Source organism: Haliaeetus albicilla, chromosome 1 (genome assembly GCF_947461875.1).
Source record: "Haliaeetus albicilla chromosome 1, bHalAlb1.1, whole genome shotgun sequence".
NCBI lineage: Eukaryota > Metazoa > Chordata > Aves > Accipitriformes > Accipitridae > Haliaeetus > Haliaeetus albicilla.
In genome coordinates, this window is record NC_091483.1 from 68,663,469 (window position 1) to 68,677,132 (window position 13,664).

The window sequence follows — 13,664 nt, forward strand, 5'->3', positions numbered from 1 at the left end:
GTTTTGATTTGTTTGTTTGTTTTTTTCCTTCCCATGACTGTGTTAAGATGCATTTTGAAATGGCTTCCAAGGAAGTCTGTTTTCATTAATGTGAAATGTGTGGAAGACAACACTACATTTTCCCTGTTGCTTTGATTTCTAAAAAGAGCCCTCAATGAACAGTAGAGACTAGCAGGGAGGCAGAGAATCCATTGTTGGGCTGAGTGAAACCTGTGCTAGGAAGAGAGATGAGTAGTGGGTGAGTACTGCATGAGTGTGTGTGTGGGCAGTATGGGGAAGAGCCCATTGCAAGAGAAGTATTGTAGCCCATGTTAAGCTGCAAACTTTAATGGCCACCTGCTCATGAGTGGCATAGTTGCAGGTTGTTTTTCTCTTGGGCAGAGGAGGGGTATGTCGCAGCCTTTGTAGAAGGCAGACAGGTTCCCCCCCCCCATCCTGCCAAATTTTGAAGGCTGACAATATGTCAAACTAGTAATTTTTACCTGTTTTACTAATTGGATAAATTCTTTTGAGTAGTATTTATTTAGGACAGCAGTCATGGTGACATATGTAGCTTTCAAGATTCTTGGTGTCTGGGAGGTCAGTTTGCAGGCGTACATGGAGATTACAATAAACTGCAAGTTTTGATACCATCTTGCTCCCACTAATACTGAAGAGTAGTAAGGTAAGAAAAATATTAGTGAATGTAGAGTTGCTGCAGTGTTGGCTGTTCATGGCTAACAGCTGAACATGGGCTAGAAGCAGAACGTACAGTGCTCAGTTAGAAGCCTACAGAAGAGGTATAAAAGGCTACCATTATTCCAGAAGCTGTTTCTTCAAGTCAGTTACATTAAATTTACTTTGGTGCCCAAGAGTTAGAGTGGATATATGGCCATTTGTGCAATGCTGACTGAGGTAAGATGATAATAGTAACAAGGTACATGGTGGGCTTTCTTGCATCTGTCCTTGTTGCAGAACTCTGTTTCTGAGGCTGGGAAGGTGCAGCTAGAGGTCCTTCTCCTTGCTGCTAGGTGGTCTTTTCTGTGGAGATTGGCAGGAACACAGCTGAGGCCTGCATCAGCTGCAGAAGATTCTGTTCACTTACACCATGTTTCTTCTTCAGCCTTCTCTGAAGGGGAGTTGGACTAAACTTGCAAGATGTCATCAATGTTGTTCAGCAAAGCATCATGTGATGACAGTGTAGCTACTCCTTTCTGCTGGAGGTTTATAGAGGGGAACCTGTGGCAGCAACCCCAGGCTCTAAACCAAAGATTTTGTGTCTAGTATTTATTAGGTAGACTGAATCTAGTTTGGGGTTAAGCTCAAGAACAATCTTAACTTTGATATGTTCTGATGAACATTCTTCCTAAGCTCAACCCACCATCATTTTCACTTGGAACGGTCTGATGAGCAAGGCAACTGCAGGAGAAGGATATATATTTGTATCAGTATTAACAGTTAACACCACTACTTAACATACTAATAAGCGAATCTGATTTTTACTAAACTATTCTTTTGATAATCTTCTACTAGGGTAACTTGCAGATAAAGATTTCATACTCCAAAGTAATTTAATCAAATTCTTGTATAAAATGAATGATCTTCCAGTTATGTTTTGGTATAAATATTTACTAAATACTTTAAATTCTGAAGAAAATGTTGTCTTATACCTCTAAATGGTGCTGGCATTATACAGACACTAAGTATGAAGTAGCAGATGATGCAGCTTCTTAAAAATTGAAGTATGGCCTTCACTGGCTCTTTGGTGTATGAAATTTATTCATGAGTAAATCCTGATCTTCATTCAGGAACTCAGGTACTGGAAAACTCTTAACTATTTGTATTTGCCACTGTCTTTGAAGAGATCTGTAGATAAAATAAACTGACTAGCTAAAAACAGAGTCTTCAAGGCATGATTCCAGGAACTCAAGTTTCACCTGAAAAGAAGGTGGCTTAAACTACCATTTTACTCTGCAATGTCACTATATGTGGGCATGTGTTATGCTTTTAAGAGTGTCATGTCCCACTGGGAGCTGTAAAATACTGTATAAAAATCACCTATCAGTACTGGAGTTTTAAGCTGTCAGTCTCTTCCTTAGCAGTAATAAGTAGTGTCTTCAGTGGTTGTAGGGTGAATAAAGCTCACATGTTTGTAGCTACTAACAATCAGGCTCTCATTTGATTTTCAAAATACTTGGGATAGCTCAAATCAACAGTGTGAGAAATCTGTTATTTTTAGCCCTACATAAGCAAATTTCTTGAGGTATTCTGACTGGTCTATACTACCTGTTTCGAACAAGTGAAGCAACATAAATCCATACAGAGAGAACATTTTGGGGATAAGCATGAATATACACAGCTAGAGCAAATTCAACATTGGAAACATCAATGGTATGAACTCCTGTGCTGTGTACAGCTTCTATTAAAGGTCTGACTTCAGAAAATGGCATGTGAATAGGAAATCCAGAGACCTGGGAGGAGGAAAAAAACACAAAGGTAAGAAGAAAAGGTAAAGGCACCTGAATAAATACATAGTTTTAAAAATCTGTTTTACTGTGCATGTAAATCTTATCTTTTCTGTTGGTGGCCTCAGAAGATGCAATAAAAAAAGCCTATTTTGTACTTTAATACCACCTCCCTATTTCATATACATCAGGCAAGCTTCTGACATTTTTCCCCTTTAGTCTGGGTTAAGTTTGAAGTGAAGATGTTTAGAAGTCCACTAGAATAAAGTTACATTAATGAACACATACAGCATAATAGCTGCTTCTGCCTCTTAACTGGTTTTAATTCATTGTGTTGTCCTGTCTGCACTGGCTGGGGCTTTGAGGTGGCGAGTGTCTCCTGCCCATAATACATTTCAGGTCCAACAGGAACTGAAACCTCAACTCATTTTGAAAATTGCCAGAGGAACTGAAACCTCAGCTGATTTTGAAAATTGCCAGAGTTGTGTACAGTATTGTCACCAGGTGTTTTACATGAAGACCAGAAGGACCTAACCTTTAGAACAGCCTGGAGGAAGAATGCATGGGTAGAACTGTGGCTGCAGTGAATTCTTAAGTGCATTTTCTTCTGTCTTTTTAAAGAGCAGAGCAATGAGTAGAAAACTGAAGTAAAGCATGTTGTCGTGTGGACTTCTGCACCTGTAAGTAGACTGAGTGTAGTGCTACTTGGCACTAGTGCCAGGTTCTTGCTGACCAGACTTGAGAGCTAATGCACCAATCAACCCATAAGCATCCAGTGCTAGGAGACTGCACTTGTGTTTGTGTCAGAGGTAGTGACTGTTGCAGTACAGCAATAATCCAAGAACAGTGCAGCCAATTTATCTTTACATTCTTATCTTTATGTTCAACAGAAAGTTTTCATCTTCAACATCTACAAATGAAATAAAATAGATTATCACTCCTTCACTCTGTAAATACTACATTGGTTTATCTTTTGTATAAAAATGTCTCTGATTTTTGGTAGTAGAAGAAATGAATAGCCTAGGACATTCTTCTGTACCACAGAGGAGTGATAATAAATCCTAGGGATTTAGATTCCTACTTCTGTGCACAAGTCATATATATTCACAACTGTACCCTGTAATCTCCTAGCTGTTTTTGCAGCTCTGCCTGATGGTCGTCTTCTATGTCTTTGCCTTGGTTTTGTTCTAGCAGTGGCAAAAAGTTACGCAGGGTAGAGGTACAGTATCTGTTCCAACGAGTTAGGTGCCGTGGTCTCCATTCCATAATCTTCTCTTTTAATATTTTTTCAATCCTGCAATAAAATAGACTAATTATTACAATTCTAGTATTTACTGGACATCTGAGCTGATCACAGTTAGTACAGATTATGGGGAATGCAAATTACCTCAGTTAAATTTACTGCTACCTAAAAGCACAGAAAAGCAATGCCAACATAACTGTATGGTGCTGTGCATGTTCAGTAACAGAATGGGAGGCTAGGGGCTTACAACCCTTTTTAGTTTACAACCTCTACAGCATTTTGCTTATTAGGGAACAGTACAGCAGTAATTGATCAGTTGTATCTGGCAATCTCTATTAAAGAGAAAATGAAAAAAAAGCCCTGTGAACTACAGCTTCCATTTTTTTTTTTTTTAGGCTGTTCTCAATTCTTAGCATTCCAAGCAGGTTTTTAGAACCTAGGTATGAATATGCTCTAGTGATCAGTAGTGACAGCATTTGCTTTGGAGGTAGAATTACCTGCCCTGTAGTTCCACTGCAGCAGCCTTGTCTGCATCCTGATAAACTAATTCTTCAGGCTAGCAATAAATAAAACAAATATTAAAATGTACAATCTCCTCTAGCTATACAACAATAACTACAGGAGTTACTGCCTTGATGGTACTCGAGTGAGTTCACAATTATGCTAAAATAATCTATTATTTAGTAGAGGCATGATAAATACACACAAACATCTAGTTAATGTTATGCTGGTTTGGTTGCCTTTTTTTTTCCCAGTAAACTTCAACTGCTTATACCTTTGATAAACTGTAGAGAAATTCCTGTTTGTTTACTAAGGATGCATGTACAGCTTGAAATAATGCCTTCCTAGCTGTGAGACAAAAGTTGACGTTTTCTTTATAATACCAAGCTACTACTTTAACACAAACATATCTAAAGATTTGTCCCATTTACCTTACTGTTGTCCTGAGATCTTACATGGATAGTTAGAGGACAACAGCTGTGCATTCATTCTGTATAAAACCGAATACTTTGCCGTATTCCTGCTTGCCTTTTGGTTTTTTTTAAGGAGTGCCTGGGAAAATGTTTTTAAAACCCAATGCTGTTACATAAATACACTTAACCACAGAATTCTGAAGAACCTAGTCTCTGCTTCTTTATACTAAGTCTGTGACCTCTCAACCCCTCAAATCAAGTTGGTAATGGATCCATTAATACCTGAATGCTGCGGAGACCAGGGTATGGCAACCTTCTTGAAAAGAAAGACTTCCAAAGTTTTGGTTTGCTGATATCAAAATTTATCCTTATTGGGGAGTCATATTCTTGCATATTAAACCAAATCTACAAGAAAGCAGGTTTGTTTTAACTTTAAGCATGTAATCACAGCTATGGAACACATTCCACTTACGTGGCAATAAAATACTATATAATCTTGATGTCCTTATAGCAATTACCAGTATGAATTCACATGAAACAAGGCAATCTTGTATAGTCAGAGGTGATGTGCAACTTCTGCATTCTTGCATCAGAAGGGATGCTGCTGGTCTGTCATGTCTTGTGCTTCAGAGTATGGACTAAGACCAGTGTATGAACAGAATTACTGTCTGCAGTTGGCAACTCTTCCTGCTGAATCTTTTTCTCCCATATTTCCTTTTCAAAGCCTCATCTGCCGTGCACTGTGGCAGTTTTTATGCTTTCAGACACTTTCTGCTTTTACTATCACTTAGCATCACATAGTGTTGGGTTACAGTATACTCCAAAATTTCTTCCACTGTCTTGGGCTGCATTTCCACCCCTCTCAATTGCTACACAAGTCTCTTCTGAATTCTGACTAAATTCTTTCAATGGCCCAGCACAGTGCAGCTGTGGCTGTGATGCCTAATAGCCTGCTGCACCCCAGCACCATTGCTCTTTCAAGCTTATGATGCTGACTCTAAGTAGATATTGCACACTTGCACAGCTCCTGTGTACATTTTGTCATCAAGGGGAACCCATGTCTTGTATACCACTTCTTTACAGATATACATTTTGGTCTGTGTTTGAGCCTAGGCTGAAGCATGCAAGCATTGTAAGCTTCTTGCTCAAAACAACCTTAAATAACTACTGCTAAGGCTGCAAAATGTACCAATAACTAATATGTAAGTGTGCTAATTAATATGTAACCTTTTGTATCTGATGGTTCTGTGTACAGCCTATATAACACACCATAACTGTGTTTTTCCTGGTTAGGTATGAAGTGGTATTGGTCTGCTGGCAGCACACCTGCTCAGTCACATGTAGATTGGAATTAGTTGTCTTGAAAGATGTTGTTGAGCTCTGTGGTTCAAGGTTAGCTGATCAGGTGTTAAGTGCTGAAGTCCTTAGCTGCTTCTTCCAGGAATTAACGATTAAGATCTGTTTTTCTTAACTGTTAGGTTTAGTACTACTTAAAAAAAAAAACCAACAAGCCCCAAACCAACTCAACCACTCCCCAGAACGCTTTCAATGAAAGACAGAACTGACACTCAAAATAAATATTCTTTAGAATACAAAATCATAATCTGTGTTTAGAATAAAACCCCAGAAGGTTAAAAAACAGAACAAAAGTTATAACGCATGACACTTGCAACAACTTCTCCAGGTATGTTCTCAATACAGAAAATAAAAGCAAATGTTTGCTAGATTTTGGTGCACAATGGAAGCCTGACTCACTGTTCCCTGACATTGTTTCCAAAAAACTAAGGCGCAAACTTCTAAAATTCAACATCCAGTTTTTGTACAAATAAAACCTAGGGGTTTTTTTTTTTTAATCTCACGTTGTGTTTCCTCAGTTTCAGACTTCCACACATCTTTCTACCTAGCTGTCATGTCCCTGTTTGTGTCCCCAGAAGCTGTGATGGTTTGCTTCTAGCCAAGTTGGGGAATGCTGCTGGCAGGAGACTGCCAAGGGTTTCTGTCCCTCCTGACACAGGCTCAGCTCTGCCCCATTCTGTGGTCTTTGGTTCACCTGCCCTAAGCTGTGCAGCTCTTACAAGGTCTTCTCTCCCTCACTGCTGTCTCTCAGAGTTTTTAGCCACACAATGAATAATATATTGTGAACATGCACTAGTATTACTTGTATTTTAAAGCAAATAAACAGGAGGACTTGATGCCAGGCAGAAAATGAATACAGGTTTTGTGCCTTGTAGTGCCAGCTCTGTGTTTTGCACATTGAACCATTCAGGGCTGTGCCCACCATTACATATGCAACTCAAGTGACTCCTTCCAATATGCTTTGTTTTTATTTTTCAGTTACATTTCACCTGCGAACTATTAGCTTCGCTGAATTACTACTCCTCAGCTAAGCAGTGGTAAACTTAAATGTTTCCCAACTTGGATAACCTAAGTAAAACCCAGTAATGAAAATTATATGAACATATATCTTGACCTACCTAAGAGATTTTTTTAATCAGCATTTAAGTGTTTAAAAGTAGCTGAAAAACCTACTTAAGATTGAATGAAATCACTAATAATGAGACAGCATAAATATAGTTACATTTATGAACAAATGATGCATAAAGTCAAGAAAAATATCAACTCTTACATGTATAGAAATATGTCAAGACTAGGTACACTTACATTATCACAGCCGATCAGACAGTACACATTTTGTAAGGGGCAGAAGGTATCATACTGCCCATAAAAACATCCAGTACTGGGATTCCAAATTACATATTGACTTTGTTCCAAAGTTAATACATATGCAGTTGGTCCCTAGGAAGAAAAAAAAGTACGAGAAAGATGTTTTAAAACTGGCTATGAAGACAGTATGCTTTGCATTTTGTGGAATATTAAATTTTTACTATTGAGATTAATAGTACTTTTGGGCGCAAACTGGTTGGAAGAAGTTACAGGTTCATTATAATTCAACAACTAGCATTTACATAATAAAATGTTCTCTGTTATGTGGCAGAAAAATGTTAGACATACACAGCCCTGAGCCATTCTTAAAATATAGATTCTGAAAGTCATCTTGGTTCAGCTATGAACTGATATGAAATTCCATATACAGGAATGCTTAATGTATGCCACTTTGGCATCAGCATGTCCTACTTGGTTACTGCCACAACTCTCACCCATGGGCAATCTCTGAGTAGAAGGACTGCCGCCCAGGCAGCACACTTTGTGTCTCATCCATCAGCCTTCCCTCATACAGGCACATAAGGAATTTCCCAGCTCTCTCTATCACAAATCCCTAAACTGCTCTTCTATTTTCTTGTTATCTCCCACATTTTCCAGGCACCTTGAAATACCCGGAATAATCCCCCTCCTTACAGCATGCATAAGCTGAATGCTTTATTAAGGACTACCATCTCCATCAGATTTTGAGTGGAAGGAATATACCTGAGTACCTGTTCCTGCCACTGCAGTATCTCAGACTGTGCTGAAGAATTTTTACCAAAATTCTGTTCAGCAAAACTTTCACATATGCTTCAGATACTAATGTTGGGAAGTTGCATTATAAACAGTCTTACCATCTCTTTTCAAAAGAGCAGTATTGGTTACTTGCAAATGTGAGTGCTTCCCTGAGAACAAATGCAACTGCTAGGGGGTAAAAGATTCTAAATATTTTAGTCCTTAGCCCATCTAAGCCGGATTGCTGCCACAGTGGGTTCACAGTCCAAGGCAAAGCAGACTGCCTAACCTGCCTGTATTACAGAAGGCAGATGAAGATTCACTTATCAAGCCTGAACAAATCTATCATTTCTCTTGCTGCGGCTTTGCCATCAGCTGGAGAAAGAATCAAGGGATGTGTACATACCAGTAATAATCCCTGGCAAGCCCCTAAACATCTCAACCTTGACCCAATTCCACCCAAACTCCATCACAGTCTGTGTATTCACGACTGAGACACTGTGAATGGACTGTCTCGATTACCTTTGTCCTGGACACACCATTTATACAAACTTATACAGATGCTTGGTAGTGTACTATGAGGACGACAGCTACTACCAGGTTAAGTGTGGTAACATGGGTCCAGGAAAAAAAACCACCAGACAATATTTATACTATGATATACTTTCAACTCCCCCCCAGGCCCCCCCCCCCCCCCCACCTTTCTGAAAAGAATCATTTCAGCAGCGCCAATGTTTACATAACTTCCTGGAAAAACATGCCACCAAGAAATGATTCTATCTATTGGTGGGAACCAAAGACTTCACAGAATAAAAGTTAATAGACAGACCAAATGAAAAAATCCTCTTACCTCAGGAATAGCATTTCCAATAATAAGCCAGGCTTTTTTCCCCATACCAAGAAAATAATTACACAAGAGCACAGCATGTTCTTCCTCATCTCCCGCCAGAAGATAAAGAAATTGCTAATTGAGGTACAAAAAAAAAAAAAAAAAGTCTTTCCATAGTTATCAATGGTGCTTTCAACTTACAACATGTAATAATATTTCTTAACACTTCTGAAGCAAAAGAGTTCTCTCACATCTTTGCAATTGATCTTTATTGTTAATTAGCCACTGCTTCAACATGCAGGATAAAAGTGAATGCTGTGAAAATCCATGATGCAGATCTGAAATTTTACAAGAACCAGGGCTTTTGTCTTTTGAGTTATTCTGAATTTTGCAGAAAAGTTCTGAGATGGTAAAAACATAATCTATGATTAACTTAATATCTGTTGTTATTTTATAGATGACAGGGTTTATTTGTGTGTGACAGAGAAGGCTAAATATCCCATTATTGCTGACATTACATGCAATGTTTTTTCTGTAGTTCCTTAGAACTACAATGATCAATTTTAAGTCTAGTTTTAAAGTCTCCACCAGTCAGCGTCCTTTCACTTGTGCATGACTAGCCATTTTGGATTGTTTTATAACTGAAAACAAAAAGAAAAAGCTTAAAGCCCTAAGCATTCTTAGGGTCACTGAATTACAACCTATCAAAGAGAAAAATTTTGGCTTGTATCAGGATGAGCAACTTTTCTCAAGCTTTGGTCCTCATTCTTTGAAATAAACAGCTGATAAAGAAAAACAGTCCTCACAATAATAGAATCATAGAATAATTTAGTGCTGAAGGGACCTCAGGAGCTCATCTAGTACAATCTCCCCCAGAAAGCTGGGGCTGCTAGGATGTTACATTTAAGAGGATAAAGAACTTCTGCTTAACGCATTGCTTACATCTGATGTACTCCATAAATCACAAATTCCAGCAAATGACACACTATCTGGCAGAAAAGGAATCAAAGCAACGTATCGAGCCACCAATTCCTGCAAAAAAACAAAACAGAGCAATTCACAGTTTCAGTTCACGACACTGATCTAACAATAGTATTATTATACCAGATGTGAAGCATAGTGCTGTTTCCACAGATATCAATGACAAAACACTGACTAACCTCATTACATTAGCAGCTAGCTCATTTTAGAACATACATCAAAGACTGATGATTTACTCCCATTGAGGTTTGTCTTTTAAAGGACAATACTCATTAATATACCTATGTTTTTCCAAAGACAAATATCCTTTTCCAGCATCATTACACACTTACTGCACATCACACACAGTCATTCCTACTTTATTTTGTATCTCTCATGTTTCCTTTACAAAAAGCGTAGCTATACAGCAGACATATAAAAAAAGGTATGTGCCTACGTGCAACGTGCATGCGCGATGTGAACACACACATTCTGAAATCTGTATTCCAGAAACTTCACTATCTTTTCTAAGTACTTACTGCTGCTGTTTGAGAACTATTTGGGATGGCATCAAGAAGCTCCTGTGGTGGATTCAGAGGTTTGATATATCTGGTAATAAAAACTGTTTTCCCATTGAGGTCAATTACAGTTGTTAGGCATTTGCGGCTTGGAAACTTTGATGTACATTCAGCTTCATACTTTGCTGCTGCCTGGAGCAATTTCTCCTCTTCTTGGGTATCAAACTTCAAAAGACAGTACAATTTATACAAAAATAGTTTTATTTATAGTTTGGGCTTAAGTCTTTACTATATTTGGCCTTATTTCACCATTTACAGGAGCATAAAAGGAGTGTAAAATTCTTTCCTAATAGCATTTTGAACTTTCCTTGTAGTATATACTTTGGCTCACAAACATGTAAGAAAGGTCAAGGTAATGGAAAATCAGGCAATTTGCATTTACTTATGAATGCACATAATGACGTGTACCTATAAGCTGGCTTTATTAAAGCACTGAAATATGTAGTGAAAGTTATGGCCAAGCAAAACTACAGGGATGAGTATGTAACACCACATATTAACTCACAGGTAAACAATTATGGTTAGGTACTAATCCTACATGCTATTCACATAACATTCCATTAAAACCACAACTAAGGTTATGCACAAATCCCAGTAAGTTTTATATAAATAATACTATGACAACTCTGCACAATGCCAAAATATTTGCAGAGAAGGTCCAAGTAATTTTTAGAGGAATCCTTATAATTCAGACTTGCCTAAAATTTCAGGGCTTTTAGATGAGATTTTGTAGAAGCAAATCTAGGACTCAAAAGCATGTATTAATTACATAAAAACAACAATTATTTGCTCATATGTCACCTAAAATGTCATCTTTTACAGGTATTAGGATCAAAGTATTTTTTTTCATCTACTTAGAATCCCTTCTATATTTCTAGTGGTGCTGAGAATTAAAGCTCATACTTCATAATATTTTTGTTCAAAATAAACCACTTTTTGTTGTTTGTATCCTTCTCAAACTAACCAGAGGGGGAACAGCTGGGCACTGCCCTGTAGCTAGACCTTCAGGTCAGCAGAGAAGGCATACAGTGGTGATTCTTCTCAACCATAATTAACAGCCGAAATGTACAGCCTCTGGCACTTTGTAAGTTTAAATGTAGTAATTCACTGCAAATATTACTGCCAAATAAACAACTACGATATCAGAGTCAAGTAATGCAAAGTGCAAAAAGATTGCTGAATGGCACAAAACCAAGCTAAGTCTTAAACAGGGAACAATAAATAAAATCAGTTGAGAGATTCCTGTTATTATACCTTCTTAAGCATTTCATTCATCTATACAGAGATGCAGGAAGGACAGCAGGAAAGAGAGGAAAAATAGGTAAAGAAACAAAAAAGGTATTGTAAAATTAAACTAAAATTAAGCTTAGCATCCTAAATCAGTACACAAATATTTCAAATGACTTAACTACAGCAGGAATGGCTAGGAATAGGAACAAAGGATGGCAAAAATATTTAGTTAGTTTTTGTCATTTTATGCCAAACACTTTCTATAATAAGTGTATGTGTTACATTTGGGGAGTTGCAGCACAGAATTATAACTTATCCAGTCATGGTTAGAATACATGCATATGTCACTTTAGTAATGTTTTTATGTACAGATTTCATTAGATACATACCACCTAAAATAGAACAGTCTCTTAATGAATTTGGTCCTGCTTTACTTAGTTTCATCTAACATGAAATTATATTTTATTATTTTCTATTTATATTGCTTTGAAAAAAAATGGATTATTTGAAAATCCCATACAATGTTTGCTAAAGAAATAATTTGGTTTGGCTTAGTATCCAAGGTAAACAAATCATCTGCTGCCAAGTAACATTTTTCTAAGATTTAGAAAAATCTCTAATGCAAAGAGTGAGCAAAAATCTGGCAAAACTCCTAATGATTTATTAGTCACAACTGTTTTTTCCACTGTTCTTCAGATTTTAGAAAACAGATCTTCTGTACCAATAGCTTTCTTATCTCAGCAACATTTTCCTTATTCCTGGTTTTACTTTCAATGCATTTCAGTGGCAATGCATACTTTTTGGTACAATTTAGCTTTCATGGAATCATAGAACAGCCAGGTTGGAAGGGACCTCGAAAGACCATCCGGTCCAACCTTTTATGGGAAAGGGAGCCCAGATGAGATTATCTAGTACCCTGTCCCACCGCATCTTGAAAACCTCCAGTGATAGGGACTCTGCCATGTCACTGGGGAGACTGAGTGAATGGTTGTTCTCACTGTAAAGAATTTCTTTCTTATACTGATATAAAAGCTCTCCTGGTGCAACTTGTACCCATTGCCCCTTGTCTTCTCAGTGTGGCTCCCTGTGAGGAGAAGCTTTGACATGTAGTATTTTTTGCTACTTAGAACAGGACTAATGTCCTGTGTTGTGATTTACTGTGCTATGATTCTTTGCCGAATGGAAGGTACTTCAGTCTCTTTCTAGTTCTTTATGTCTGAGTTTTGGCAAGGTGCAGTTAGCTTCCTACTGTCATACTTGAAATGAAAGACAACTTATGTCAGAAATATCTATGACTTTAAGCTGTTTTTTCCCTCTGAAGTGTTCAGATCAATTCTAAATATAGCTAGCAAACTGCACGATTTTACTAAGCATTAATACAATACATAACCTGTTGATAACTAAGCATCTATGCAAGAAATTCTGAACGTTTGCTCATTATTTTAAAAAGTCAAGATTTGCAACATATAGTCCATAATATTTTACAATAATCTCACACCTTATTTGAATTTCTATGATTTTTCTTTTGAAACAGTACTAGAGACAGGTCTTTCTATAAACTGAGATCTGTTTCCTTACAAATTCAGTACCTTTTTTTTCCCCAGCAACTAATTACTGTGTGTGAAGATTAAGACTATGAAACTCTTGAATGAGGTCTCATCTATTAAAGGTGTCTCAAGGCTGTTAAGTTCATATTTACGGTTTCAAGTCCTAGTAATAGTCGTATCATTCAAACTAATTAACCTTAAAAGGCATCCATGAATGCACTTTATTAATTTTCTTTATTATCAACAGTACTAAATTGTAACAATTCCCACAGTACTGCATGAGAGCAAGAAAACATAGAACTGGATAGTTTCCAACACTGTAATTTAACAGGAAAAAGGGTTTTTAGAATGCATCATACAATTTTATAGTTATTCTGAAAAAGAAATTACATAACAATAGACCTTTCTCTCCAGTTCCTGTTTGTCTCTAATAAATGATCAGTGTAGCACTGAACTGGAAAAGAATGAACTGCTGCTGTTT

At 37.4% G+C, this 13,664-nt stretch overlaps 1 protein-coding gene and 1 long non-coding RNA gene across 2 annotated transcripts in view; both read right to left on the reverse strand.

The window, feature by feature from the left end:
* Positions 1 to 427: 427 nt before the first annotated feature.
* Positions 428 to 13,664, reverse strand: part of CC2D2A (coiled-coil and C2 domain containing 2A) — a 64,431-nt gene continuing 51,194 nt past the window's right edge. Inside the window, 8 exon segments of the mRNA XM_069793334.1 lie at positions 428 to 2,450; positions 3,561 to 3,738; positions 4,185 to 4,243; positions 4,884 to 5,006; positions 7,263 to 7,397; positions 8,890 to 9,003; positions 9,811 to 9,900; positions 10,368 to 10,571. Coding sequence (XP_069649435.1) covers positions 2,262 to 2,450; positions 3,561 to 3,738; positions 4,185 to 4,243; positions 4,884 to 5,006; positions 7,263 to 7,397; positions 8,890 to 9,003; positions 9,811 to 9,900; positions 10,368 to 10,571 — 1,092 coding nt within the window. The 3' untranslated portion in view covers positions 428 to 2,261.
* On the reverse strand, positions 2,513 to 3,553 carry LOC138687232 (uncharacterized). Its single transcript, XR_011326470.1, has 2 exons — positions 2,900 to 3,553; positions 2,513 to 2,862 (listed from the first exon to the last, which is right to left on the reverse strand). It is a non-coding gene; the product is annotated as an uncharacterized lncRNA (long non-coding RNA).